The following is a 27,274-nucleotide window of genomic DNA, read 5'->3' as shown; positions in this document are numbered from 1 at the left end:
TTGGGTTGCTTGCCGACGGCGCTTTCGACAGCTTTCCCGCCGAGCGTCCGCCGAAAAGGCAGCGTAAAACCACTCGTTGTCTGAGCCGACTTGCACCGTGCAGTTGTTGAAAGTCAGCTCGGGTGGAAACTCAACTGAAGGATTTTCTACCTCGGCAAACGTCCTTCGTTCGTGGTGGTGGTGGAGCTCAACAATGCCGCCGCTGTTTGCATCGGCGAAAAACCGCTGCGCTTCACAAAGCGTATCGTTTAACGTTTCGCGTTAGTTTGCGCGAGCTCCGGAAAGTTGCAAACAACGCCAAACGAGGGAAAACGCGGCCGACACGAGTTGGGGTTTGTGTAGCGGTGATTGAGTTTTAAGCTTTAATGAGCACAATCTTCCGTCGATGGTCCGTGACCTCCCTCGGGGGGAAGGAAAACATTTTCCTCGTCGAGATGCTTCACTTCCTGATTCCTCCTCGGAAGGCGTTGGAATGGGGGAAAGCATGTGCAAAGTATGCAAACTTGAGCGTTGGAAGAGAAGATTGATTGCTCGGAGATGCCCCGGTTAGCGGAATCAACCGTGGGGGAACCCCCACGTTCGGGTTGCAAGCGTGTAAAACGCTCCCGAAGGCGAAGTTTTCCCTGTATTCCACGCTGTTCCACGGCGTCACTTACCACTTTGGTGGAATTACTTGCTCAAAAGTTGCATAGTAAGTCGTTATTTTCTACCCTGTCTCGCTGCGGGCTGTACAGGCATAACTTGCAAACCAACCGGTGGAAGCGAAATGTTGCGAAATGTTTGCTTTATTGCTTTACCTTTTCAGCGTTCAATATGGCCGTAATGCTTACGGAATCACAATGTTGATGAGCAGGACTGTACATTATTGCTTTCAAAAGTGTGGTTAAACGGGATCTTTTTCAAAATACCGAGTATAAGTAATCATCAAAAGTGTACAAGTAACGCTATTTATCATATTTTGAGTTTGAAGTGGAAACTCGTAGCATAAACTCATGAAAACATTTCTGCTTCTAACTCGTATTTAACAAAACAAAAAGTAATCAAATATATCACGATTACCACAAGGTGATAAAGAGATATTACGAAAACACTGGAAAAGGTCATAAAATCTACGGCAGGTACACAAAATTAATGAATTGTTAGCAAGTTGGGCTTTAAATCGTGTTTTACGTTAATCCCGACGTATTTTCTACTTATTCCCTTCGCATTCGATTTTTCTCCCAGATTACGCTCACTAATGTGCTGAATTTGGATTTTCTCCACTACTTTGCCCTCCTTCCAGGTCGCTGCAGGATCTCGAGCGGCGTAATCTCCGGTGCTAGCAGCGAGGATTTGTTCTGGCGTCTTAATTGGTGTTAAAATACCATTTGATTACGGCTAACGAGCGAGGTGGAAGGAGGTCGGCATTCGCGTACGGTGAGAAGTTAATCGCAGCCTCAAGTCGGTGTGTTGGAACTTGCTCGACATGGTGTGCGTGGGACGCTTCTTCCGGTTCAACGCTGGTCCACTGCTTTCCACGACGGTGGCTGTGGCGTTCGCCGTCCAGCGTAGGGAATAAGTGAGTGCATTTCGCGAAACCCCCGAACGATGGAGGAATCCGGTTCACTCGGGGAGGAACCGAAGGAGCGGCCGCAGACGAACGGAACGCTAGCGGACCCGGAGCCGGCACCGAACGGCCTCGACGGTCATCCAGCGGCGGGGGCCGTTGCGACGGTGGTGATGGTGAGCAGCAACGGGGAGGAGCGGTCGGATACGAATGGGCCAGTCGGGGAGAGCGCTAACTGCGCTCTAATGAGGACCAATTCCCGCCCGTCGACGGACGATGGTAACCTGCTGTCACCGAACACGTCCCGCTCGAGCATGTCCCAGTCGCAGTCCCCGACGCACCTTCATCTCTCGCCCTCGCACCGCTCGCAGCGGGCCGACTCGACGGCCTGCTCGCAGGAGGAGCTGGACGAGATCGGTGCGTTCTTCGAGGAGCACTCGGGCGCCATCGAGCGCTGGTTCCGCGAGCGCGCCCCGACCGACGTCATCAGCAAGCTGCAGTCAATTACGACCGACGCCTCGAAGTCGCCGAGGTCGCCGCACCGGGCGTCGGTCACCTCGGACCTGTTCCAGCAGTGGCTGGCGTCGTCTCCAGTGAAGGTAAGAGCCAACGCTTTTCGTGCCGTCCTAATGTATGTAATTATCATTCCTTTATCATGAACATCATTATCGATGGATGCGTAACAGGACTTATTTCTTAAACATGAAAGTGTCCCTACCACAACAAGAGCTGGTTGCGCTGCTGTCTCGAAAGGTTGTATTCTTATCCCTTTTATATTTCAAGTTATTTAAGCTCATCAATATGATTTTCTTTATATTGGATTTATCGGTGTGATCACTTGAATGTAAATTTAAATCTATTTTTTTCAAGACCCCATGATTTTGATATGTTCTCAAAACAACATCAAAATAATATTTAAAATCATTTAAAATTTTGAGCAAAGTTGGCGGCTTAGATTGAATGGCACAGAGTTATAATAAATTTACCAAAGCTTAATCCGGCAAGACATTCGTCTGTTTTCTGAAACGTTTTTTTTTATGTCAAAGTATTTCAAGGAACCAAGCAATGTTGATATAAAAACCTTCATGTATCACTTGCAAACAAACAAGTGTAGATGAACTTGCCTTCATTAACACTCTGACTGCCAATAAACCCCATAGTAGATAACAAGCAATTCTAATCTTGCCAAGAAACTGATTGAACTGATATTAAAAAACATCTGACAACTGATACTGAAAAGTTGTCAAGTCATATTTAAAACACATGCAAAATACATCAGTAACAGTGTCATTTAAACATGCCACAAATTCTACCGAATTCATCACAGGTCACTGGTGTTCGACTAATCTACTGCTAAATCAATACAGGGCACCTTTTGCACAACTCTATCCCGGCGTCATCGGCACAAGCAGACTCTCTGACGGCCCGCTCTGCGGATGGATCAAGCTCCGGTCAGGTCTGGCTGAAAAGCTTCATCAAACGAAACCGAACCCGATGCGACTAATGATAATTTATGTCCGCTGCTGATGATGCGCCGGGAATCATTATGCAGATTAATTGCATACATTTTGTCATGCTCAATGTCACGCCTTATTCCTGGACCTTTTCACCGAGGAGTGGAAGAGGGTGGGGTTGGGGATCGCAGGTGCTCCACGTCACCTCACTACAATGCGGCTTTGATCCGCGAAAGGGCAGTTTAGTTAGGTCGAAGTTGGTTCGAGCGAAAAGGGAAAGCACTTTTGCGGAACTTAGACTTGCCGTGCGGTGAGGTTAATTATGGCCATTATTAATGGTAAGCTGGGAGTGATGGAAATCGTAAAGTTTAATCGTCTAATTGCTCGCAACGGAGGGTTGGCCGTAATGAGGCAGACCCACCGGGTGTGCGAACGACAAAACTACAACTTCCAGTAGATTGCTCATAATTACAGCGGGGAGGTTGTAATTTAAAATTACTTTTCCCATTTGGTTTTTTCTCCCCTTTGAGTGGGTCTACTCGAGCAGGGTATGAGTAATGAGGGAAGGGGTTATAATGAAAGTGAAAGTGAAATTATGCTAATAGGTTAAGGTGTACCCGGCAGGAGCCGGAAAGTACTGTAGTTTATTTTAATAATAGACTTGTTTATTGTACTCAAACTAAAAATGGCTGTTTTTCATAATTATGGCACAGCAGTTTAATTTGCCAACAAAACTTTCTGTATGGAGGCGCCTGGTGCCTTAATAATGGAGGCGCCTGGTGCTTTGTACTTTTCTCGTTAATTTGACATTTCATCAACAATAAGGCCTATTACGAGACTCGAACGTTAGAGAATTTCCGACTCGAACGTCACATTTGCATTATGCCTTATCTTCGAGTTTCCGTTCGGCTCCCGTTCGAGAACTTTTTTGTCGATCAAAGTAATCTGTCGAACAATTTGGGAAAAAATGCATTACGGTTCTCGAACGGGAACTCGAATTCGACAAATTTTTATCCGTAAGTCTAGTGCTACGGAAAGTGTCAAAAAGTTCAATCGAAGAGACCTTATGGGAGTTCCCATAGTAAATTCGATTCGAACAAGTGACCGTAATGCAATTTTCTCTATTTCTGTGTGATGAGAGAGTTGTTCGAGAATCGTAATAAGCCCTAATATTGACACTATAAAATGTACTTAAATCTTCTCAAAATTCGTTCCGATAGCAAATGGTTATTAAAGCCTACGATTCTTTAAAAATATGACAGTTGCTTTGCGGTTGCTAGAACATTTTCACGTTAACTTCCGGTAAGCCGATGAATCCGTTTCCCACCGGGTGAACGGATATACCAATCGGTTCTCTTCAATCCGACCGACCAGCCCTAAATCGTACAGAGTGTTCACTGAACTTCCGAGAAGGACCAATTCCCCCCAAACCGTCGCAATCGACTGTCGGTTGATGCACATGATACAATGTTCACTTTGTTTCGGTCTCGAGGGAGAGATTTGTCGGCAGCTGTGAATGTTCCCAACGGATTGACCCTGGCGTCCGATCACAAAGCTTCGATGGCAAAGGTAGGTCTGATTCGAAGCAGAAACTAACGGAAGCATGAAGCTAGGGGATAGGTGAAAGACTTGTTGAACGAACGTTTTGATAGAGTAAAATAAATCCTCGACCGAGTGTATGTTCAGTCGAGTGCCATGGGAGCTTCGCCATTGGTCATACGGATTCCATCGGATTTTGTTTTTGATTATTCAAAAAGCAATTTTACCGTATGATTGAATTTTGCGCATTTTTTTTCCACGGGAATAAAAGTTGTGTTTTTGCCTTTAGCATATTTCTGAACATTGTTGCAATAAGTTTTTAAATTTGAAAAAAATCAGACCATCCTGCTTATCCTTCTAGCTTCCTTTACATCCAACATTCGAGATGAAGCTTGATCCTTTTCATCGTGGTCTTATCGTTTGAATCCTTTCCACTTCATTCGCCATCGCCAAGGGCCAACATCGCGCAAGTCCCAGCTTAATTATCCCGCCGGCCCACACGGGAGCCTCCGTTTTGATGGGATCTCGTCCGGGGCGGCTAAACCGAACTCCCGGCTTCCGGTGCTCGATCGTCTCTAGCTGTTTGTTGCTTCGGAGGCCACTTGACCGCTCTGCAACCGGATGGGTGATTTAATTTATTGAAGGTAAAGTTTTAAATGAGATTTATGACCCGCTCCTGCTAGGACGGGGGTCGGTTTAGCCGGTGTCTGATAGGTGCTTGATTTGAAGGATTTTTCTTCTCTCCGTAGTGGCTGTGTGCTTTTAGTTTTATTGTCGTTAACGTTGTTGCCACTTTCAGCTGCAAAACGCTTCAGCGCTTCCGGTGGCGCAATAGTGTAGGAAATTTAATTTTCTCATTATCCTTAGTGCCGGTTTTATTCGAGAAGATAGAAAAGGATCCAAGAAAGGACAAGCAGCTTTTGATTTGAAGAATACTGGCGTAGATTGAATGAGGAGAGAAATCACGAAAAATCACGTTCAAAAGAAAGCAGTACAAACCGGCTTAATGCGTTGAAATTTAAAAATTTCAATTGTAATTGCATTTTGTATGAGAGAGCAAGCTTGGCGTAAGAAAATCCAGGCAAAGTGTATCAAACAATCACACACAATGCTCTGCTCGCCAAGACCAGACGGCGAAGGTTCTCCGTAATTGGCTTGCTTTTGCACGGGCAAGCTGGCAAAATCCGAAGGCATCAAGTCGTAAATCAGGGCAAAAAGGTAGCGAGCAAAAAGTCGTTATAGGAATAGAATAAAATTTCAACGAAATAAATCCATCCACGAACTGCGATGGAATGGCGGCAGCGGGTCTAAAGCACACCGGCTTAGGAGGAAAGTCAATTTCGCGCGTTAGAGAGGAAGTATGCATTAGAAGGTGCTAACGGACCCTCTGGGAGGCGTAATGAGAAAGGGAGTTTTACATTAGATTTATTCTCAATTCAACAGCCAGTAGAAAAGAATGTGTTTAATGAGTTTTAGTAAGAGATTTTTTTAAATGAGGGAAACAGTTGAGATACAGTAATATAAAATTTAGTAAAGCTGCTTTTTAAGGTCAAACTTGAACAATTTACGAGCAAAAATCAGGGCATTGCAGAACTCACTGTCCTATATTGCAATTGCACCAACAGATAGTGGTTAATGGCTAGTGAAGGATTAATTAATTTGTTCAAAACCTCACATCCTTCTGCCGATGGGTTGATGTAAAGCCACTGTTTCCGGTGTAACACAACGGCTCATCACACACACGCGGAAAGTTAGTTGAGCAACTAAAAGGTCTAAACCGTAACCGAACGTCGTTCCGTGCGGTGGTAAAAGTTGACACCTTTCCTTTTAACCGAGACCGAAACTTTCCTCCACCGATTAAGACAGTGCATGTGTGTCCGTGTGTGTGTGCTTCCTCGGTCGTCTTTTGATCGATCGTAAAGGAGGCGCTGGTTGCCAATTGCCGAATCGGCGATCGCACGAGTCACAAGTTGCTCGTCCTTCCCGCATCGAGCACGCACACAGCCAAGCCGTCGAAAAGTTGAGCCATAAATTAAATTAAATTATTTCAGACGAAGTCATCGCGCGAATCGGTGGGTGCGTTACTGAAGCAATTTTCGAGTGGATTTCCCGGGCAATTTAGGAGCAGGGTGAAACTTTAACTTCCCCCCCTCCGCCACTTTGCCCCCAACCGACGTGGAATGAGCCGGAAAAGGGAACCAGTATCGATCGATGTGCTCATCGAAGGAACGGTTGTTTCGCTGTGTTGCGGACAATATATTAATAATATTGCCGGTAGTTATTTCCCACTTTTCATGGAAAGTGAAATTTACGATGTACTTCAGGTCTGTGTGTAGGCTGATTGCCTACACTTGTAATCAGTACAAATATTTTCCAACTTTCTTCTTCAAAGGTGAAGCCATTTCAAACGCAGGGAAAGAGTACGAGCAATACGAACCATACAAGGTGTAAGTGTTTCGTAGATACCTTAATAAACTACAAACCTAGTTTAAAAAACAAACAAACTTACAAAAAAAATATTAAACTTGTTTGGATCCTGCAGCAATAAGGAGTATTTCGATATTCGTTGAACCAATTGTGTAAAACATGATATTTTCTTAATTTACAAAAATGATTTTCATTAATTTTTAAGGTGATAACCATACAATACTAAGAAAAACTGATGATGTTTTATTATTTACAAAACTGGAACATAACTAATTTTATGATTTTAAATGTTCCTTGCATAAAATTTCTTTCGAATAAATGCTCGCATTGCCGTTTCTTTTCCCTCGCCATTGGCATTTCTTGACTGGGAAAATGAAAAAAAATATTTTACATCTGTTCTATTGCACGAAACGAAGGCAAAGCATATCCACCCCCAAAGAAATAGCCTCGCTAGACAAAACGGACCGACCCTGGTAACCCAATCACGTTCCTGATTTACAGCAGGAGGTTAGACTGACTGTCTGGCATTTATTTCGTCCTCTCCGCAAAAACCTCCCCCTTCACCCATTCATTTGGTGTTGGTTTCAGCCATTTTTTTTTTTTGCATTGTTTCCAACACCAGTGTCGCGCACATTCATGCCAGCTCGTTTAGAAGAAACAAACCAAAACGCTCCGAACGACAATAACATGATCGTCCTACCAGAGAACGCCTTCTGGATGGCGATTCACCCCGCACGAGGGGTGCGCTTCGAATTACTTATCTGAGTCTGTGTGTGTGTGTGTGTAAGTGTGTTTGTCATACGCTATTCCTTACTAGCCCTTGATCATCCCGTTCACGAACGTGTGAACAAGCGCCGTGTAACCAACGACAACTAAAGGCACAAAAGAAGAATGGTCGGAAAAGGGGACGGACAAAGACGGTCTTACACAATACCATTGTCTCTCGGTTGTCTATGTGGCGTGTTGCTGTGTGTGTGTATGTGTGTGTGTGTGTGTGAGGGTGTTAGGCGTGCTTGGAGCCTCCGGTCAAAGGAATCACCCTTCGACACAAGTGTCGCCCTTTCGACACAAGGGAACACAAGAAACGGAGCCACCCGTAGGAGTGCTGTGATAGATGACACTTGTGTCATACACGCACGCATTCACAAACACTACCACACGCAATGCCAACGGAAGAAGACGGCGCGAGGTGCGTCTGAGCTAAGTGTCAAGAAAGGATGGGAGAACAAAAGGAGAAAAATGGTCGAAAGTGGATGAAAGCTTTCCCCTTTCAAGGACGTGTGGATAGTTCGCGATGGTCGGTGGGTTTTGTTTTGCTCCTTCCGGTGACCATCCCTCCGTGGTCGGTTGCAGTGGCTTCCCAACTTCCGGCATTGGACGACTGGAGCCGACGTAATTGACTCCTGCTTGCAAAACCATGTTCTACCGGTCGGGCAGAAGGATAATGTCAGCGCCAACGCTGCCGGACCCCGGGTGTCTGAAGGTGTCGTGCCGTTGAACCGTTCCTCCTGGCATGCCTGGGCGGGCGTTTTCGTGTCCGGCGTTTGTTTGCTCAGCCACTTCCGTGACCTAGATTTACCTCGAGGGAAGGGGGACCCCATTTGTAATTCTAGCCGTGGCTTATGGGCATTTCTCGCGAATGGATCGTCCGAAGGGGTCGCGGCGATACGTGCCCGCCCGTCGGGTGTGGTTCGCGTACGCCGTGGGCAGCGGGGGACCGGTGTGGAAATGTTAATGAGTTGCAACGCTTAGCGCTAATTATTCGACAACTTCCCGTTGGGTAAACATTTGCCCTCGAGCCCGTTTCCGGGGCCAGGTTCCCTTTTCGCAGGCCATTACCGGATCGGTTGATGGTGCGCCACGCCACGGGATAGGTGGCTCGTTTCCGTAATGGCCCCATTTGCTTTCCCGCTTGGTGGGCGATTGTGCCAATTAAAAATGGAACTCGGATTTTCGTTTCCTTTCGCCGCTACACGCACGAATGATCTGTGCTGCAGTTTCACGTGTGCGATTGTAATAAAACCACTTTTAACATTTGCATTGTCGAGCACGTTTTTCAGTGGCAAAGTATCTTCTTAGATTTTAACGATTGATGTTTCAAATTTATTCCGATTTATTTTTGAATCAACAAACCATTAGAATTAGTAAGGCATTGTCAAAGCATGTAATATTTACAGAAAACTATCATCTACGATGGACTTATGACGTATCAGACTTTGCTAAATTATCATGTAAAATTAAAACAATAATATTTCTTACCAAAGATTTCTCTAATCACCAAATATAATTGGTAAAATGGAAGCCAGAAATAGAAGTTGCATTGTAACGAAGATTTGGTTAAGATATATAAAAAAGTATATTGAGGAAGTCAGTTCAGTATCGTTCGGAATGTGAAGTTGTTAGTGAGATTAGGCGAGAAGCATGAAATGATCAACAACTCAACTTCGTTTTTAAATGATTCTGAATTTAAAAAAAAAAGTATACTTATCCTCTTTATTTATGGAGGTATATCATTATCTTCTTTGGAATTGATTGAAATCTTACAACTGAAAATAGAACAAACAACTTGCTATTTTTTGGGCAACTCTTACTTAAAATCATATGTTTTTGCTTTAATAAATGACAACCTGGTAATTTTTGCTAGGTTGTATTTAAATCACAAAAAGTTGACCGCAAATTTCACCAATGCTATTCTATATACCATCGTGGTTCCGTTGATTATGCAGATAACAACCCAGACTAATGGGGTTAACCTTGGCTGGAAATGAAAATCCAAATTAGTAAACAACCGCAACGCCGACTTCGAGGGTTCGGTGACGTTCCGTTCCGGCACCGGGTTCTTCGGCCCAGCTGGTCGCTCTGGGATGGAACGGGTTGTATTATTCATGAACTAAACCTGTCTCGACCGGTTCCTCAGATGTGCGGGCTCTTCACCGTTGGCAGAGACTCGTTTCACTCATGTCTTCCGGTCGGGTGTTCGTTTACTTCTCTGGGATGAAAGAAGCACAAGCAAAAAATCGAACCTTCCTCACGGAGAGGCTCATTTTAACCGCACTGTCAACACTGTGTACCGCATGTGTCTGGTCAGGTGAAGGTGAAAGAGTTGGTTCGCTTTGCTGATGGTGCTGATGAGTGGCCTAAAACATATGCTTTCATCCCGGACGATGACGTCGTCGGAGGAGCCGTTTCGAATTTCACAACCGAAACGATGAATACTAATCGTCGCTTCTTTCACCGTTTCACCACCTCCTCCCGACAGCTGTGGCTTGTGCTTTATCTGCATTTTTATCGACTCATTTAAATAACACTCGTTCCCATTCCTCTTTCGTTCCATGCCGTTGCAATCGCTTTGAAAACGCCACAGAAATGCCGTTCGCCGACCTCCCGGAGTTCGATCTCCAACCGAAGCCACCTGGCCGATCTGGACGAGGGCGAGCTGTTCATGGAGCTGATACGGGACGTCGCCAACGAGCTCGACATCGACGTGCTGTGCCACAAGATCCTGGTCAACGTTGGGCTGCTCACGCACGCCGACCGCGGCTCGCTGTTTCTCGTCAACGGACCACCGTCCGGGAAGTATCTGGTGGCCAAGCTGTTCGACGTGACGCAGAACACCCGTAAGTACTAATTGATGGGACGCCATTAGCCGGGTTCGGGGTCGGGCGACCTGCTGTCATGGCGCTGCCAGAGTGCTGACAACCGTGCATCAATCTCCGTAGGTTTCTCTTAGGCCCCTTGAGTGATTTTCTGCACAATAGTGCCTTCCGGTGGGAGAATCATTTAAAGTATGTCGGTTCACTTTTTACGGTTGAAATAAACGGCAGGGAACCTTAGCTGCATAAACTGTGAGTTCCTTGAAATAGAGATTAAGATCTTCGCCTCTCACACCGTACTTTGCATTCCTTTCATAAAATTTAACATCTTTCCGAAGAACACTCCTCTTGCGAAAGCTATTCGAAGAAATCATATGAACTTTCCGGTTGATGAAATTTATTTAGTTTCGTGTCTGGTTGTTCAAAGGAAAGATTGCTTCCGGGCGTGTTTAATCCGTTTGGAATCTGCAAAGTTTTCCCCCTACAGTGGGTTCTTTAATTCAGCCACAAATCCAGTCCTTCCTGGAATCGGTCGAACCTTTGCGAGTGGTGCAATATGCTTTCCATCTGGCATGTGGGAAGTGAGCTGCACGTAGGATGAAAATAGAGCTTCCATGAATCGACTGTATCAAGCTCGGGCGTGGGCGTCGTTGCAGGTGATTCGTTTACATCTACCGTGCAATATTTGCGCGCTGGTTATAAAATTGGATTCGATACTTTTTCCTTTCCCACGCAACAATGTTGAATAACTGCATGTGAAAAATATGCATCGCAAGAGCCGTGATGTGAACGATGTCAAACCAAAGTAAAAGGGCATACGGTTGATGGCTTCTCGCTCGCTTGGTTCCCCTCCACAGCCCTCGATGAGGCCGTCCGTCGCGCAAAGCAGGATGAAATTGTGATCCCGTTCGGCGTGGGCATTGCCGGGACGGTCGCGCAAACGAACGAAACCATCAACATCAAGGAGGCGTACAAGGATCCGCGGTTCAACAGCGAAATCGACCAGAAGACCGGCTACAAAACGAACATCATCCTGTCCATGCCGATCTGCAACTACGAGGGGCAGGTCATTGGGGTGGCCCAGATCATCAACAAAACCAACGGTGAGTGTCCCTGTCCTAACGTGTGTACTGTGCGTGTTTGTTTGGTTTGGTGAGCTCACCAAAGCTAATTGGCACCCTCACCGGCTTACGTAGGTTCGCCCGAGTTTACCGAGCGTGACGTGGAGATTTTCCGCCGCTACCTGACGTTCTGCGGCATCGGCATCCAGAACGCGCAGCTGTTCGAAATGTCCGTCCAGGAGTACCGACGCAACCAGATCCTGCTTAATCTCGCACGCAACATCTTCTCCGAGCAGAACAACCTGGAGTGCCTGGTGACGAAGATTATGACCGAGGCCCGCGAGCTGCTGAAGTGCGAACGGTGCGCCGTTTTTCTACTCGATCTCGACTGTGGCGAAGCGGTAAGTTGCATCCCTTAATCCGCGGGATGGCAGGTGCATGAAGGGACGGAAAAGGGGTTTGTCCAGGGGGTGAAATGCATGCGGTACGTACTCTCCCAGCTCCGTTAATCCTTCGCTGCACCAATGAACTGTCTTTACCCGACATACGTACACAACCTTCCTCAGTTTGGACCTCTTTTTTTAATCCAAGTGTGCATGTTTAGACGACGACTGCAATCGAAACTCTTTGAAGGTAATTCTAGGCGTTCACGTGCTTGCCGTTTTGTTCGTGGAAAAAAATTCACCTTGCGCCCATCACCTGAATTCATCGATCAAAGTAACCCTCTGCTTCAACTGACGATCGATCGTTTGACAGCTGTCACGGTGACAGTAGCACGCAGCACCAAAGTGAAAGTCAGCCATTTGTTTTTTTTTTGCGTGATAGGCACATACACATACACACGCACAGAAACCCACAACTGCTGTACAAAGCCACGAACCGACGTGAAAACTTTCTGACAGCACAGCACGATAAAAGCCGCACGTCTCACATTTTATGCACCGAAATTGCTAACGTTCGCAAAATGGAGCTCCCACGGGACTTATTTTTGGGGGGGTAGAAAACGTCTCGGGAAGTCACGTACGGCGAATCGACGACGTCGGATGTCGATAGGCTTCACTGACCACCCCGGATGTCCAGTGGACCTGTTTATCATGAACGCTCTCGACCTACGACTTTCGACTAGAAGAGGGCAGGAAAGAGATTGGGGGAGGGACGGGGAAGGGGAAGATAAATGAAATCGACACACGAAATTGGTAGCGCTCCGGGTCCACAGCGTGCCCTTTCTGTTAATTAGAGTTTTCCGTGTGTTTCTGGCCTTTCGGAAAGCCGATAACGCGTGCGATAACGCTTTCCAAACATGAATCCCATAAAAATAAGCCCCGTCTTTCGTGGCAACGTAGTCTGAGAACGCGCCCAGTTGGCACGAAATGGCACCGAATGGCCATGCCGTGGCTGACGTGACAAAGCTGCCAACAGCTTCGGCAGTGCAAGCCGAATGCGAGCTGTGTAAGTCAAAGTCTCAGGTGCAGATCGCAAAGGCATCAACGGAATAAAGTAGATAACTTGAAGACGCGACGGTGCGAAGGGGATCCAAACGTAGGGTACGGAGATAAAAACTCCATATTGATTGTGCTGACAGCCACCTGATGGAAGCCAACAACGATCGGCGTACTGCACGCGATACAACTTCTAAGCATAATAGATGCGAGAACTGTATTTAGCAACTCACTGAACGAATGAAATATGTCTGCCCTAACTGCACGCAACATTTCAACGTTATTTGCAGTCTGAGGTCGAAATATAGCTAATGAAATTATATATAACTTTAAAAAAGCATTTGAAAAGATGATAAGCTTCCTCAATCAACTAACTATTTGATTTCGTTTTAAAGATATTCTCTAGTCAACTGTTTTAACTTAAATCGAATAAACATAGCTCTAGCTCTTCTTGACTGTTTGTCAAATCTGGGTTTGCGCATACAGCTGCCATGGAGAAGATTTTCAATTTTTCCCGCTGTAGGCTACGAAATCCCATTTACTAACAACCGATAAGCGCTAATGACATTTTCACAACCGATGCAAACGGTTCACCACCCTCTCATTTCAAACTTGTAGATAAGATAATCAAATGATTACCCTACATTTCCATGTGGCTGTGTGGCGCAGGCAGCAGTTTTTCCTAATCGATTCGCCTGCCAAACATAGATCGAACATTCTATTACCGTTCGATTACAGTGTTTTGAATTGATTTCCAAATATTTACGACCCTTTCAAAGAATGCGATTCAAAGAATTAATTGGCAATGGAGTTGCCTGGTTGTTTACGAAATCGCCTTACAAATGGAGGCGCCCGGTAGTTTGTAGGAATTTCAACCCGTTGCACTTGCTGGCTCGTTCAACTTACTCCACCTACCTACCACTGACTAGCATAGATATAACATTTCAGCAATTTTACACTTCCCTCTAGTGCCTTTAGCAACTTTGTAGAGTGTGATCGAATTGAAAATATTGCTTTCATTTTTATTGCATTTTTACCTTCTCCCTACGCTTCATTTCCCATTCGTTATTTCATGTTTCCTTTTTGGTGCTTTGAATATTCATCGTGGTTATCGTGGGATGGCTCAACCGCGCCATTGGCCGGAAATAATCCTTGGGAAATGGTTTCCCCTGCCCAAAGAATCATCTCGAGCGGATATTGGAGCGGCCGGAGAGAACTCATCAAACCCTATCCCGCCGGACGAGCCATAACGTCGACGTGGATGATGTACTCCAGCAGCAGGTTATTCATTTACATAACTCTCGGCCGGTAGTAATTTCCATTTTGTTTCCACTCGATATTTGCAGTTCCATCCTTTTCTTTTCTTTCTCCTTCTTTTACTTTGTGTTACACCCGCAGTTACACCCGTTAATCCGTTCATATCCTGCCGTTTGCAAATAAGTTTTCCTCCCTATCGACTGTTAAGATGTTAGCTTCCGATAAGAATTTGCAGTCATGCAAACCGAGTTGGGCCCTTTCGGCCCTGTTGGGGAACAAAATGGAAAATACTGTGGCGTGATTCTAATGAAATCTTTAGAACGTGTGGTTCACGTACGGTTCGTTTGGCGCTTTCAGAGCTCGATCTCGACGCGGTTCACGATGATTTTCGAACTCGGCAGCAGCAACCAGTCGTCGGCGAACATCTGGCGGCCGTCGGTGAGCGACCTGAACAGCTCGATGTTGGCCCAGATCGCCGAGTACGTGGCCGCGACGGGCGAAACGCTCAACATCAGCGACGTCGGCGAGTGGCTGAAGGACAAACCCATCTGTCATCGGCAGCCGGCCCAGCCGGGACCGCCCGCGGACGGCACCGTCGCCACGACGGCCTCCTTCGACGAAACGCACAGCGTCAAGTCGATTCTCTGCATGCCGATCATCAACGGTCAGAAGACGGTCATCGGTGTCGCTCAATTAATTAATAAGGTAACCGGCGTTCATCCTTGTCCCGGTTGGCGACTGATAATTAACTTTCAATCGGTTTCCCTTCCATTCCCTCCCTTCTTTTCTCAGCAAAACGATCTACAATTTACCAACTGTGATATCTCCATCTTCGAGGCGTTCGCCATCTTCTGCGGGCTCGGCATCCACAACACGCAGATGTACGAGAGTGCCTGCAAGCTGATGGCGAAGCAGAAGGTCGCGCTCGAGTGTCTGTCGTACCACGCGACCGCTAGTCAGGACCAGACGCTCAAGCTGGTCAACGATACCATCCAGACGGCCGAGGAGTACAAGCTGTATAGTTTTAAGTTCATCGGTAAGTCATCCTGGAAGCTGCAATGCTTGACGCGTGCAACTTTATCGCTTTAATGAAACTGAACCAATTCAGTATCGAGTGGGGAAAAATCCAATGTTCGGGACTGAAATCGAATCACCTTGTAGTGGAAACAAATTAACAAATCGATATCCCCACGCCGTTTGAGCGTTGGGCAAATTGAAATCTGATTTCGATGGGAATCTCAATCACGGTCCGGGTATTCTCGCTCGCCACAAATCCAATCTAATTGATTCCGAAAAGTGTCCGATTTCCCACTGATCGATTGCAGTAACGTAATTAGACCGCAAGTTTCGTGGCTCCCAAACGATGCGCTGATGGGTTCCGTTGCTCCGGAACATCCTGGGGTCAAGAGTTAACAAGCATCGGTATCTCGGCAAACCGCAAGACCGGTGTCCGAGCCGTTGGTTTCATGAGGAAGCGTTCCGAATGCGGCGATTCCCATTAATGTTAGCGCATAATGATGTAAATAAATATTTTATGCGATTGTTTTTCCCTCTTCGGGTCGGTTTCGATTTGCGGTTACTTAGGACTACCACTCAGCTTTCCTTTCCTTTCTTTGGAAGAGCAACATTATCTTGGAGTCAAATGAAGGCTGCAAACAGGATGACGTCTCGTTTTTTGGTTCCTGAATGGTTACCTGTTTGCTCGGAAAACAATTCCCAGGCCCAGATTGATTGCTTTCTGGTGCGCTGATCTGCCGGAATAGGGAATCGGAACAATTTTACCAACACTCGTTGACCAAATGAACCTTCGACCTCAACCTCCTATTGCTTTCTTCGCTCTAATTGGACAAGGTCTCCCTTGTTGGTTGAGCGAACCGGTACGAGTTGATCCATGCACGTCCATCCAGTGCACCGTTCACCAGCATCGTTTTCCACGCGATCGGCATAATTAATCGAGCACAAAAGGGGACGGACGGAAATAGAAAAGCTCGCACACTTATTGTAGTGAAGTGAAGAAAAATAGTTGTTCTTCTAATAACTCGTCCGTCCGTGGTGGTTCGTGCCGTTTGACTTTTCCCCAGCCCGGCGCCGGCGACGACAGTGGTGCCACCCTTTTTTCCCGCTCCTTAGCACGAAGACCGTTCGAATCTAGTCCTAGGATACGATAGCCGATAGTAGAGTGGCTCGTTTCACATCTGGTTCCATTTAGCGCAATCTCTCGACACAACGACGATGCCGGAATGGGCGAGTGATTTCCGCGCCAACCAGAGTGTCAGGAACATGGCAGGGGAAAATTAGATACCAGTGGGTGTGGGGCGTGATAAAAGGGATGTTTTAACTTAACGCAGAGACGCGGAAAGCACTTCGATACCCGGCGAGCGTTTCGGAAGAATGGAAGAATGATTGCGCCCGGCGATGGTATGGAGGGAATTTAATCACGATCACACATTCATCAAGTGCCGGGCGGTGCTGAATTTTTCATGAGTTCCTCAGCTTCCGCGGTGGGTGTGAAAAAAACGGGGGCCATGCTCTCCGGCTTCCTTGGTCTTTCATTTGCCAACTTCCGGTCTTTGTCGGTCGAATCGCTTTTCGAACGAACGACTTTTGTGTTTCGATGCGGAATGTGATGTTTCGTTATCTTTTGGGTGGTCGGAGGTACGACGGTGACATCCCGGACGAGGTCATATGACACGGTTTGAATTCTTTTGTGATCCGTGACCTATGCACGGAATGTCCCCACTGTTGGTATGAAAAATGAATGTTAAAAATGCCTCTACATAAGCATTCCCAACCAAGCCTCCAGTCAAGTGAGGTTAAGGTTGGAAGTTTTTAGCACATGAATTGAGGGTTGGTGAACAATGCGACCCAAACTTATATTATGGCACACATTTTTCTATTTGGCTCTCCTCTCATGTGATATATTGTTTCCCTAGCTTAATAATCCGAGAACGTGAGTGATCAAATGTGAAGTGATTTAACCGAAATTCAAAAGGTATGTAAAGTCATGCCAATAAAGACGTCGTGAAATCCAGTCCATGGCCAAACTTTCTGGATCTTCGGTATCCGACGCGATGAAAACTTCCTTAGATGTCCCATTGTAGTTCGTAGCATCAATATGTTTATCACGACACAATCATAATTCATTCTTTAAGCTCAGAGTGAGCTAGCGTTGAGTATTGTTCTCTGACGTAACGTATGTGATATTGATATCGGATAACTAATTAAATGCAATATAATTTGACACATTCTGCGGTCTAACTTCGGCATGGAATACGATTTTGGCGAGTTTCTGCGTCCACATGTTATAATCAATTCCATTTGCCAAACATATTTGAAAGTGAGTGGTTGAAAGATGGCTTAAATCTTTGACCAAGCACCATATGATTTTGAAAAACTGCAATCACAAGCTAACATTTTCGAATAATCTTTCATATGAAAAGGAATGTGTACTCCTAAAAATACGAAACACGACTGGTTTATTCCTAATCTCCGATGAGTGGATGTTTTTGGCGTACAAAAGTCACACAATTTCTAATCTGGTTTGGCTGATCTGCTTGTTGACTTTATTAGTTCGAGTATCGAAACACAGATCACGTCGGTCTTGCAACGTAACGAATACAGACAAATGAAATGATAACATTGAATGACGATTTTTAATCTAAGTTTTCGTCTCCTGTGAGACCAGTTTGAAAGAAAAAAGGTCCATCAAATATTCTACGGCTAACTTCCAACTCTTCAGCCAATATTTGGTCTGGCAAGAGAGTGTAAAAAATGATGGTACCAAATTTTCCTTTCTTGTTGTTGCTTGCTCCTGGTTGTTTTCATAAAAAAATATCCTAGGTTGATTATAAAGATGTGCTTTGCGATTCCTGTTAGCTAGACGATTTTACCGCTAGGCCATTGTTTTAACTATTATCATCAGACAAAACATTTCTAAGTTTCGAAAGTGTAAAACCCAGGAAGAAAAATCTTATAATGAATGCCTTAATTCTGTACTTGATTAGTGAAATAACGATTGGATAAAACTGCTATCAGGTTTGAGGTACGAACATACAAACACAACCGTGGTGTGTTGAGTATCTACCATGACTTTTAATTTACTTTTCCTTATTTTTGTCGAAGTCGAAGTACGAAATATTTTCTCGCTGTTGATCATACAAAATGTAGGAAATTGGGAATATTTTTTTTAAGATTCAAAGGTATAGACAATTCAAGCTTCTTTTTTCTAAACCTTTTCTCTCTACTGTCCACAGATTTCGACCTCGACGACGATGACACATGCCGGGCGGCGGTGCGGATGTTCCTGCAGTGCAACCTGGTTCAACAGTTTCACATTCCATACGACGTAAGTGACACTTTCATTGGTGACCGATTTGCAAACTTTCAGCATTCCGGATTTTCCTACACCTGAACCCTCCGAAAGACACCGAAGATACCGAGTGAAGACGCACTGTCCACCGGTACGGATGCAAATTTAAGTGTGCCACTAAAACGCGATTACGAGCTCACTCGTTCGATCCTTTCTGCGAGGGAACTCCTTTTCCTGGGAACCCGGAGTCGTCCGTCGGAAGGATCGATTCAAGACCGAGCGGGACCTTTGCGACATCGAACGTTGATTAGTGGCATCGTAAATCCGCCCGTTTTGGGGATTTTCTCTCCGGTGAAGTGGATTTTCCCCGCAGGGGACTCGTACCGATCGGACGGTGCTGTGCAGTGGAGTTTTTAGATTTTCTCTCTGCCCGGTTCGATGGATAGACAGATAGGACAAAGGTCAGCCCGTGTCAGAAAGTTCTCCCCGGAATCGTTGGTGGGATTCTGGAAAAGTTGGCTTTCCCCGCAATGGACTGAACTTCCGATGAGCCGAAGCCAGTTTTACGCCCATGTTACGCTTCGTGGCGATAATGGAAACCTTAATTGCATTACAAAATAAGACAGCCAGATGCACAGTTCGGTCTTCTCCCGGGGCGAGTCCATCCGACGACGGAGCAGGAGCTATGGATACGTGAAATGTTAAACCAGGTTCGGTGTTGTTGTCTTTGCTCCGCTCCCTTACAGGTCCTGTGCCGCTGGATACTGAGCGTCCGGAAAAACTACCGTCCGGTCAAGTACCACAACTGGCGCCACGCGCTGAACGTTGCCCAGACCATGTTCGCCATGATGAAGACCGGCAAGATGGAGCGCTTCATGACGGACCTGGAGATACTCGGCCTGCTCGTCGCCTGCCTCTGCCACGACCTGGACCATCGGGGCACGAACAACGCGTTCCAGTCGAAAACCGACAGCCCGCTGGCCATCCTCTACACGACCAGCACGATGGAGCACCATCACTTCGACCAGTGCGTCATGATTCTGAACTCCGAGGGCAACAACATCTTTCAGGTAAGGCGCGTGCCGGACTGGGGAGGGGGAGGGGGGGGGGAAACCGTAAACACCGTTTCGAAAAAATGCTGTTTGCTCAATCGATTGCCAAATCTCCCGTTCCGTCGGGCCCTTCTCCCGGGTTTTGTGTTTTTTGCAATTTATGCTCGGCGGCGTTTGTGGAGCATTAAAAAAGATGTGTACACACATCGTTGCTTCCGACCGGTTGTTTGAATGTTTGATTTTACTGTTTCTGCTGAAAGTTATACGCGTCTGTTTATCCGTGCCGTAATGGATAACGATTGGGACCGAAATAAAATTAAGGGCGGCTCGCTAAACTTAATTGCGAGGCTCAACATGGCCAATAACACCCCGTTGATCAGCGTCGAGTGAACAACCCTAAAGGGTGTGATATGCATTCGTTCACATTTTCCAACCCATCGGCCAAATGGATGGTTTTGTTTTTCAAACATTTTTCCCAATCGGATTTAATGTTTGTTGGAAAACCTCTCTCTTAGAAAACGATTTAAAGGAGTATAAAATAATTTAGATTGCAGGCCTCGGAGTTAAGAACTCTGTTTATGCTACTTCATGACCTCCAAATGTGTTCATGTTGTTAAATTTTAGATAAACTATAACCAAAGAGAACTTTTTATAAAAATAAGGCGTTTAACGTGCGGAGAATAAGGAATATTAATTGTGAACTAAAAATGTTGCTCAGAATTATTCCTTAGAAACAATTCTTCAGAAATATTAAACCCCTTGAATATATCAAACATTCTTCAAATTCCTCTGAGGAGTCCAAATAGTTGACCTTCCTAAGGGGTTTTGTTTGTTTTGGAATTCATCATTCTCGTTCTCGATTCTATCGTTGAGGACATTTTCCATCCCGCTACAACGGTCCCTTCTTTTTCAAGCTGATTGAAAAAGGGTCAGCTTTTCTTCCTACCATTATACTTGTTTTCCCCTTTTTTTGTGTCTAAGGTTCAGCCGGAGGAGTGCCGAAAATTCTAATTGGAATGGTGATATCGCCACCGCGCAAAAAGAAAGCGGCTAAACATAATTTACTGTTTTCAATTTTGTTGCCCAAGCACAAATCACTCCTCCGCAGGCTGGAGGTCGCTTATTGCATTTCGCAGCGCTAAAGCGGATCGATCGAACATGGTCGTGTCTGAATGGGTCGCATTTTCTTTCCGCTTTACAGCTTGGGAAGTGGTGTTTGAATGGCTGGTTGAATCGTAGCGGTGTAAGCCCAACGTGAGGACCGCATCGTGGTGAAGGTGCCATCCTTCCCGTAGACAGGAAGGGATTCCTTGTCCGGTTTAAGCCTTCCACCCGATTTTTTTTAAACATTTCTTTTACATCATCGAAAGTGAACTGCGGTTCAATCGTAAAGCTGCCGACGTATTCACTGACGAAACGAAAATGGCAACCCGTGCCCGTGGGTCCACAAAAGCACACCCTTACACACGCACGCCAGCTGCCGCCCTTCTTTCAACACACTTGAACCGGATCTTCCGGTTGTCCCCGGGGGCAAAACCCGATGAGTCTGTCGATCGGTCGTTCGGTCGGGTTCGGTCAATCCTTTATGTCTGCGTGTTCTGCATCCCTCGGGGTTGTCGTGGGTAGTTCTGGAGCTTGCCAACGACGGAATTTAATCCCGTGTTTGACAGGCGCACTCGATGCGGCTGTCGTTGTCGTTTGGTCACGCGTTTTAAGCCGCCTCCCGCCCTCTCAGTAGAGGGATTTTGGTGATAAAAATAAGTGGCGCGTAAGCAATTTGTTTCAACGTGGACCCTCGACCGGCCCCCGAAAAATAACCCACCACAAAAAAGGGGAAACCCATCGTCCCGGGGACAAGCGATGGCTGGAAAATGCTCCGGTATTGAAATTTCGTCCCGAATGAAGTGGAAACTTTATGTCGAATGATTCGGCTCGCAGAGCACGTCCGTGTTTTGTTTTTCTTCTCATTGCTTTTATTGGAAGGCTGGGCATCGTCCGAGCCTGGGTTTCTGTCTGTCCAGTGCCGTCTGAAGCGGCTTATTTATGAGTGAATGGTGTACCTTTCACGCCTCCTAGAACATAAATGGGAGCAGTTGTTTTTAAACGGAAAAGCCGAGTTCTGCCACTAAACCCGAGTCCCGTTGAAAAGGCTGCCAACGGAGGTTAAGATCTGATGGCATTTTTGGGTTCTTGTTACAAACGGTCGCTGATGTCGGTAGTGTTTTTATGGCTCAGAAACGTCCCATCCTATTGGTTTGAAATGTTTTCTGATCTAATTAATATCACTTTGTCTAGGGAGAAACACCTGCAAAGAAATTATGCATGTTTTCAATTTTGTTTTCAATTATTAAATTTTTATTTTCCTCTTACAAGAGTTTTTAATATTCCAAACAGTTCAAGCCTTTTCTTTGTGCGGAATGTAATGAAACCAAAGTCGTAACAAGTTTTTTTTTTCCTGGGCCCAGTCACCGTACCGTGTGAGTGATTTTCCGCTGGTAAATTTCCCCCTATCGGCGCGCCTCCATCATGCGCCATCACGGCCACCCCGCGAGCACGACCACAATATTCATAAAACACATTTATTGCCCCACCATTTGATACGGCACACGACGCTGACGACCGAAAGGGGCCCGTGATTTGTTGTGTCCTCCGTTCTTTGTTGTGCGTTGTGGAGGCTTTGTTTTATCTCCCCGGGCATGACGCTGGGGTTGTTTTTCTTCCCCTTTTTTTCCACCCCGTTTCCCTGAACTTTTCTGCTTCACGCACGCGGAATGTGCGCTTTTTTCCCACCATCGGGGGTGTTTTTCCGTGGCGCTCGTATGAAACCGATAAGCGAGGTGAAAACCCTTTCAACTAGCCCTGGCCGGGCTTGGGGATTTAATTATTCAACCAAACAATAACCTCCCCTTCCATCGGTTTGCGTGGCGTTTTGCGTGGGTGGGTTTTATTTTATTTCACTTCCGGTGGGAAGGCGGTGGAATACTGAGCCACTTTCATCGGCTTTGAAGCGTTGTTAGTTCAATTTTTATTTTTCCTCATCCAGGCACTTTCCCCGGAGGATTTCCGCAAGGTGATGAAGGTGGTCGAGACGGCGATCCTATCGACGGATTTGGCGATGTACTTCAAGAAGCGCAACCAGTTCCTGGAGCTGATCGAGAACGGCGAGTTCGACTGGCAGAGTGAAGAGAAGAAGGAAGGTAAGTGGGACAAGTTTTCCCTCCGATTTTTTCCCAATCCTTGTGCGATCGAAGCCTCATTCGGAGCCAATCGGAATAATAAAATTGTACTAAAACACTCTATCCATTTTTCTTCCCCTCCTCCTCTTCAAAAAAACGCAAACACACATACACGCATGTAGTCCTGTGTGGCATGATGATGACGGCATGCGATGTGAGCGCCATTGCGAAACCGTGGGAGGTACAGCACCGGGTGGCCAAATTAGTGGCGGACGAGTTTTTCGATCAGGGCGATTTGGAGAAACTGCAGCTCAATCAGCAACCCGTCGCGATGATGGATCGGTAATTTGTTTATTTCGATATGATTGTTACTTTTTCCCTTCTCTCTAGGCCATGTTTGCCTCGCTTCGGGGTGGTTGTTTTATCGTTTCGATATTGTTCATTTCCCGACCTTTCCTGGCGTCATCGAAGGGAGTTGCCTGACGGAACGGTTTTAGTAGAGAAGCCCAATTCAAAACACTTAATGCTGAAGGATAACGGAGCTTAGCATTCGTTTAAAAAAAAAACATCTACACAACCAAAACAACTTTTGTCCATCTACAGATGTCGAAGGGGGGGAAAAACAATTCAGACCGTGTAGGAAAAAAACCAAAAGCTTCCCTTTTTAAGCATCTTTCTGGAAGCTTAACCACGTAATGGAAAAGTAAGACCACCAATCCGGATGGAAATCGGGAGAAGTTTTTATTTATTCCACCAGACGGTAGCAAAGTTAAAGTGAAAGTATATGTCAACAAGCCAAATCTTTCGCCTTTCGTAAAGCCACAGCAAATTGCGATTGAAGCCATCCGCAGTGGATTTGTTTGTACTTATCCACTTCAAACTGTTGCAGCATTCCTGATGGATGAGTAAACGCAGATCACTGGAGAAATGGAGAATTATTTTCATACCACATCGACTCCGTGCCATAATTTCGCAACATTTTTGCCTTGTTTAACTGGAAATTGTGTTCATCTTGATTGTTATGAACAATGTGTAATATGTTCCGAATCAATTTAACTGATAAAAACGATGTTTTGTAATGTTTATTTATTACATTTCACAGCAATACTATTAGCAATATCAATTTGATAACGACCTATTTTTGGGTGTTTCTACTAGATTCTCACAACTTAAAATATGTCTTTTTATTATTTATATATTCTAGGAGGGAGGGCAATCTTTTATGCCAATGGAAAAGCGACAAAACCGCAGTTGAATTTTTGTTACACCGCATTTAGTAAGATAAAGTTTGAAGCAAACATTTTGGAAAATGGTTCAGACGTTCTTTTAAATGAGCTTCAATTACTAATACCGAATGTTTGTTTGCTGTTATAATGTAATTTTGTTAAGAATTGCTTATCAATCGTTTAATTACCGGTCGTTTAGAAGAAGTATCGCTATGAAATTAATACACATTATACTGTATTTATATTTTGTTAGGTTGGCATTGGTCACGTCGAATACTGAAAAGTGATTATGAATAAAGATTCGAGGGCTTTTGAGTAGAACTTTTTTTTTTTAAATCAATAATTTATTTCTTGAATATTAATCAATATCTTTATCGAAAATGATGGTTTTTGGTAAACTTTGTCTTGTAATCGGTGTTTTTTTTTATTTCAAAGAACTTGGAATTTATTTATTCAAAGCACTTGGCCATTCCTGCCAATCCACTTGGGAAAAATCCACCATAAAACGCCAATAAATGGGCTCCAAAAATAGAACTCCTCCACCGAAAGGGAAAGGAAAAGCAAATGCCATCCGATTATCGACGCTCATTAAAAGGAGTGGAGCTAATCTGGTCCGGATATGTCGCTGGGCGCGCCTGTCACGATCTGCTTAGCCAGCGATGGGCCATTACGCTTTCCCACGGGCGCACCGGATCATCGGCCATTGATTAGACACTCAAATCGTAACCAAATTACGTCCCGCCCCCCTCCGCCGGCCACCCGGCACGTACCAATGCGTGACCGTGATCGGTGACATCGGCCGGGTGGGGGAGGTTCGGACCGTTTCGGCGGTCACGCCGGGCTAGCCGGGGCACGTAAAATATTGACGACTCCTAGCGCCGGCCGGCCGGCCAAATCGGACGCGTCGGTTGACGCGGGCGTCCTCCAACGCGAATAGTTCCAACTCCAACTCCGGCGATATCCCGGCGGGCACATAACTTTAATTAACTGTAACGTCGCCGGGAGATAATTTATCCTTCGCCACGTTCTTCCAGTTCGCTCTGCCTGTTTTCCCCGTCCGCTTCGGTACTTGGTTTCTTTCTCCCGTTTACCCCAAAAAGTGGCGCCCACCACTCAGTCGTGTCGTTAAGGTTTGCAGTTGCTTTTTGCACTGTTTTCTTACCAGTCCAGCCCAAGCTAGCAACAATCCGAGCGGTGGACATTATGGCCATTATTACGATAATGTGGTCGGCGCTCGGTGCGGCCAGAAATCTGCACCCGATTCGCGCCCGCACGGAGGGAGACGTTGGTTCCGGGTTGGTGCTCCTGGCGGAAATGAGGCTCATAAAATTCATCCCCATGGCGTCCGGTTTTCGCTTTTTCACTTTTTGACGTCCCTTATCGCCTCGCTTTGTCCGGGAAATATTGTGTTTTGTCTCATTGATCCCCACGTCGCCCGCCCCTCGCACGGTCGTTTCTTATGATCGGAGAGTTTCGTTTGGAGATTTCGTTACTTTTTCTCGTCACCTATTTAATCACTTTATGACGGAGGGGACTTGTTTTTTTTCTTGCTGATTTCTTCCACAGCGAGCGCAAAGACGAACTGCCGAAGATGCAGGTCGGGTTCATTGACGTCATCTGCATGCCGCTGTACAAGGTGCTGACGGAGGCGTTCCCCTGGATTAGTCCGCTGTACGAGGGCACGCTGGACAACCGGCAGCACTGGCAGGACCTGGCCGAGAAGGTGGAGATGGGGCTGACCTGGATCGACCACGACACGATCGACAAGCCGGTGGAGGAGTTTGCCGGTAAGCGAAGCGTGATTCTGCGAATCCTAAAAGTAGTGTTTGTTTGAATATATTTTAAGAAAAACAATTTTTTAACGAAAAAGTTTGAGATTTCCTATAACGACAAATTTTGATAAAACAGATTAGCTACATAGACTGAGTTGAGCAATTGTTTTCAAATAGCAAAATCTTTACCGAATGTTTTCTAATAAAAAAACAATTTTGTTAATTTGTTTTCTTCGATGCTTCCAATTATAACAAGTTTGAAGGTGTTACTACAACCAAATAGTTCAAATAACTCCAGTTTTAATTTCAATTTTCCTATCAAGGGGTTTCTACGGCGAAGACAAGCTTGAAAAAGAGAAGAAATACCCGAGCTACCGAATACCATCGATTTCATATTGCAAAACCTTCGTTTTTGATTTCGCAGCTGGTAAGGAACCGTTGGCCGACATTGAATTCACCGTAACCACGCTCAACTGTGCGCTCCATCCGGACGAGCGGACCGAAACGACCCCGGTACACGAGCGTAAGCCCCGTTTCAGCAGCCTCCGGAAGACGGGCGCCCTCGGGAAGGCCGTCCGAAACAAGCTGTCGAAGTCGGTGCACCACAACACCAACGCCGGGGAAGGTCGGCCACCGTCCATTGCGTCCCAGTCCAGCGGTGGTGGCAAGGGCACGGCCGAAGACGGGGTCACCGGGGCCGGAAACGAGTCCTCACTCGCCGGAGATTGTGGCGACCCGGCAACGGAAGTGCATCAACATCATCCGTCGCAGTCGGTTCCGGCGACTCCGGCTAGTGGACTTCCGCCCTCGCAGCTGACATCGGTCGGTGACGGGTCGGTTACGCCCGGCACTCAGCCACCGTCGCAGCCCCCGAAGCATCCCACCAAACCGGTCAAAAAGCGCTCGAAGCTGTGCATGCTGTTGTGACCCAAGTTTTACGCCGACTCCTCGGACGATGGCGCCGGACCGGGTGCCACGGACACCGCCTGAACCACCCACCGGAAGCCACGCGTGTGTGTTGACATTTGCCGTTTAGCAGTTTTTCGTGTTATAGCGAAAACAAAAACTTGCCCGATCCTAGGATGAATGGCACCTCCCACGAGGGGCGGTCAAGATGGGCGTCCATTTTGGGATTTTGGATGTCAGTTTTTGGTGTCATATCCGGGAGCACTCGATGCCTGCCTTCGATAAGGGGGGAAAACAGGCAGGAGAGTTGAAACTTTCGGGACTATCTTATGTACGATCCGCTGGGATTCGTGAAAGGCTGTTAGTTCAATGTTTATCCTTACTCCCATTTCCAAAACCAAACGGGGGTGAAAAACCCCCCCCACTAGACGTTATTATATATGCTCAAACTAATAGAAACCATCTGTATCGAATAAAAGAAAATTAAATCAACGCATAGGACAACAATGCCTGAAGG

General features: G+C 46.1%; 1 protein-coding gene across 1 annotated transcript; it reads left to right on the top strand.

Moving 5' to 3' along the window:
* Positions 1–1,587: 1,587 nt before the first annotated feature.
* LOC131260429 (cGMP-specific 3',5'-cyclic phosphodiesterase) lies at positions 1,588–26,972 on the top strand. Its single transcript, XM_058262143.1, has 13 exons — positions 1,588–2,145; positions 10,331–10,583; positions 11,417–11,662; positions 11,756–12,021; positions 14,239–14,340; positions 14,674–15,021; positions 15,109–15,352; positions 18,570–18,661; positions 19,372–19,695; positions 22,721–22,874; positions 23,036–23,195; positions 25,646–25,866; positions 26,276–26,972. The coding sequence occupies exons 1-13, from the start codon at positions 1,588–1,590 to the stop codon at positions 26,776–26,778; spliced, it is 3,471 nt and encodes a 1,156-aa protein (XP_058118126.1). The 3' UTR covers positions 26,779–26,972.
* The last annotated feature ends 302 nt before the right edge of the window (positions 26,973–27,274 follow it).

Source organism: Anopheles coustani, chromosome 3, assembly GCF_943734705.1.
Source record: "Anopheles coustani chromosome 3, idAnoCousDA_361_x.2, whole genome shotgun sequence".
Classification (NCBI taxonomy): domain Eukaryota; kingdom Metazoa; phylum Arthropoda; class Insecta; order Diptera; family Culicidae; genus Anopheles; species Anopheles coustani.
This window is presented reverse-complemented; position numbering and strand designations above follow the sequence as displayed.

What these genes read in the sequence shown, in the direction of transcription:
- LOC131260429 (XM_058262143.1), top strand. Translation starts at nt 1,588, where the DNA reads ATGGAGGAATCCGGTTCACTCGGGGAGGAACCGAAGGAGCGGCCGCAG. An exon ending in TCGCTCAATTAATTAATAAG is followed by an intron (nt 15,022 to 15,108) that starts GTAACCGGCGTT and finishes TTCTTTTCTCAG; the next exon opens with CAAAACGATCTACAATTTAC. An exon ending in AGGGCAACAACATCTTTCAG is followed by an intron (nt 19,696 to 22,720) that starts GTAAGGCGCGTG and finishes TTCCTCATCCAG; the next exon opens with GCACTTTCCCCGGAGGATTT.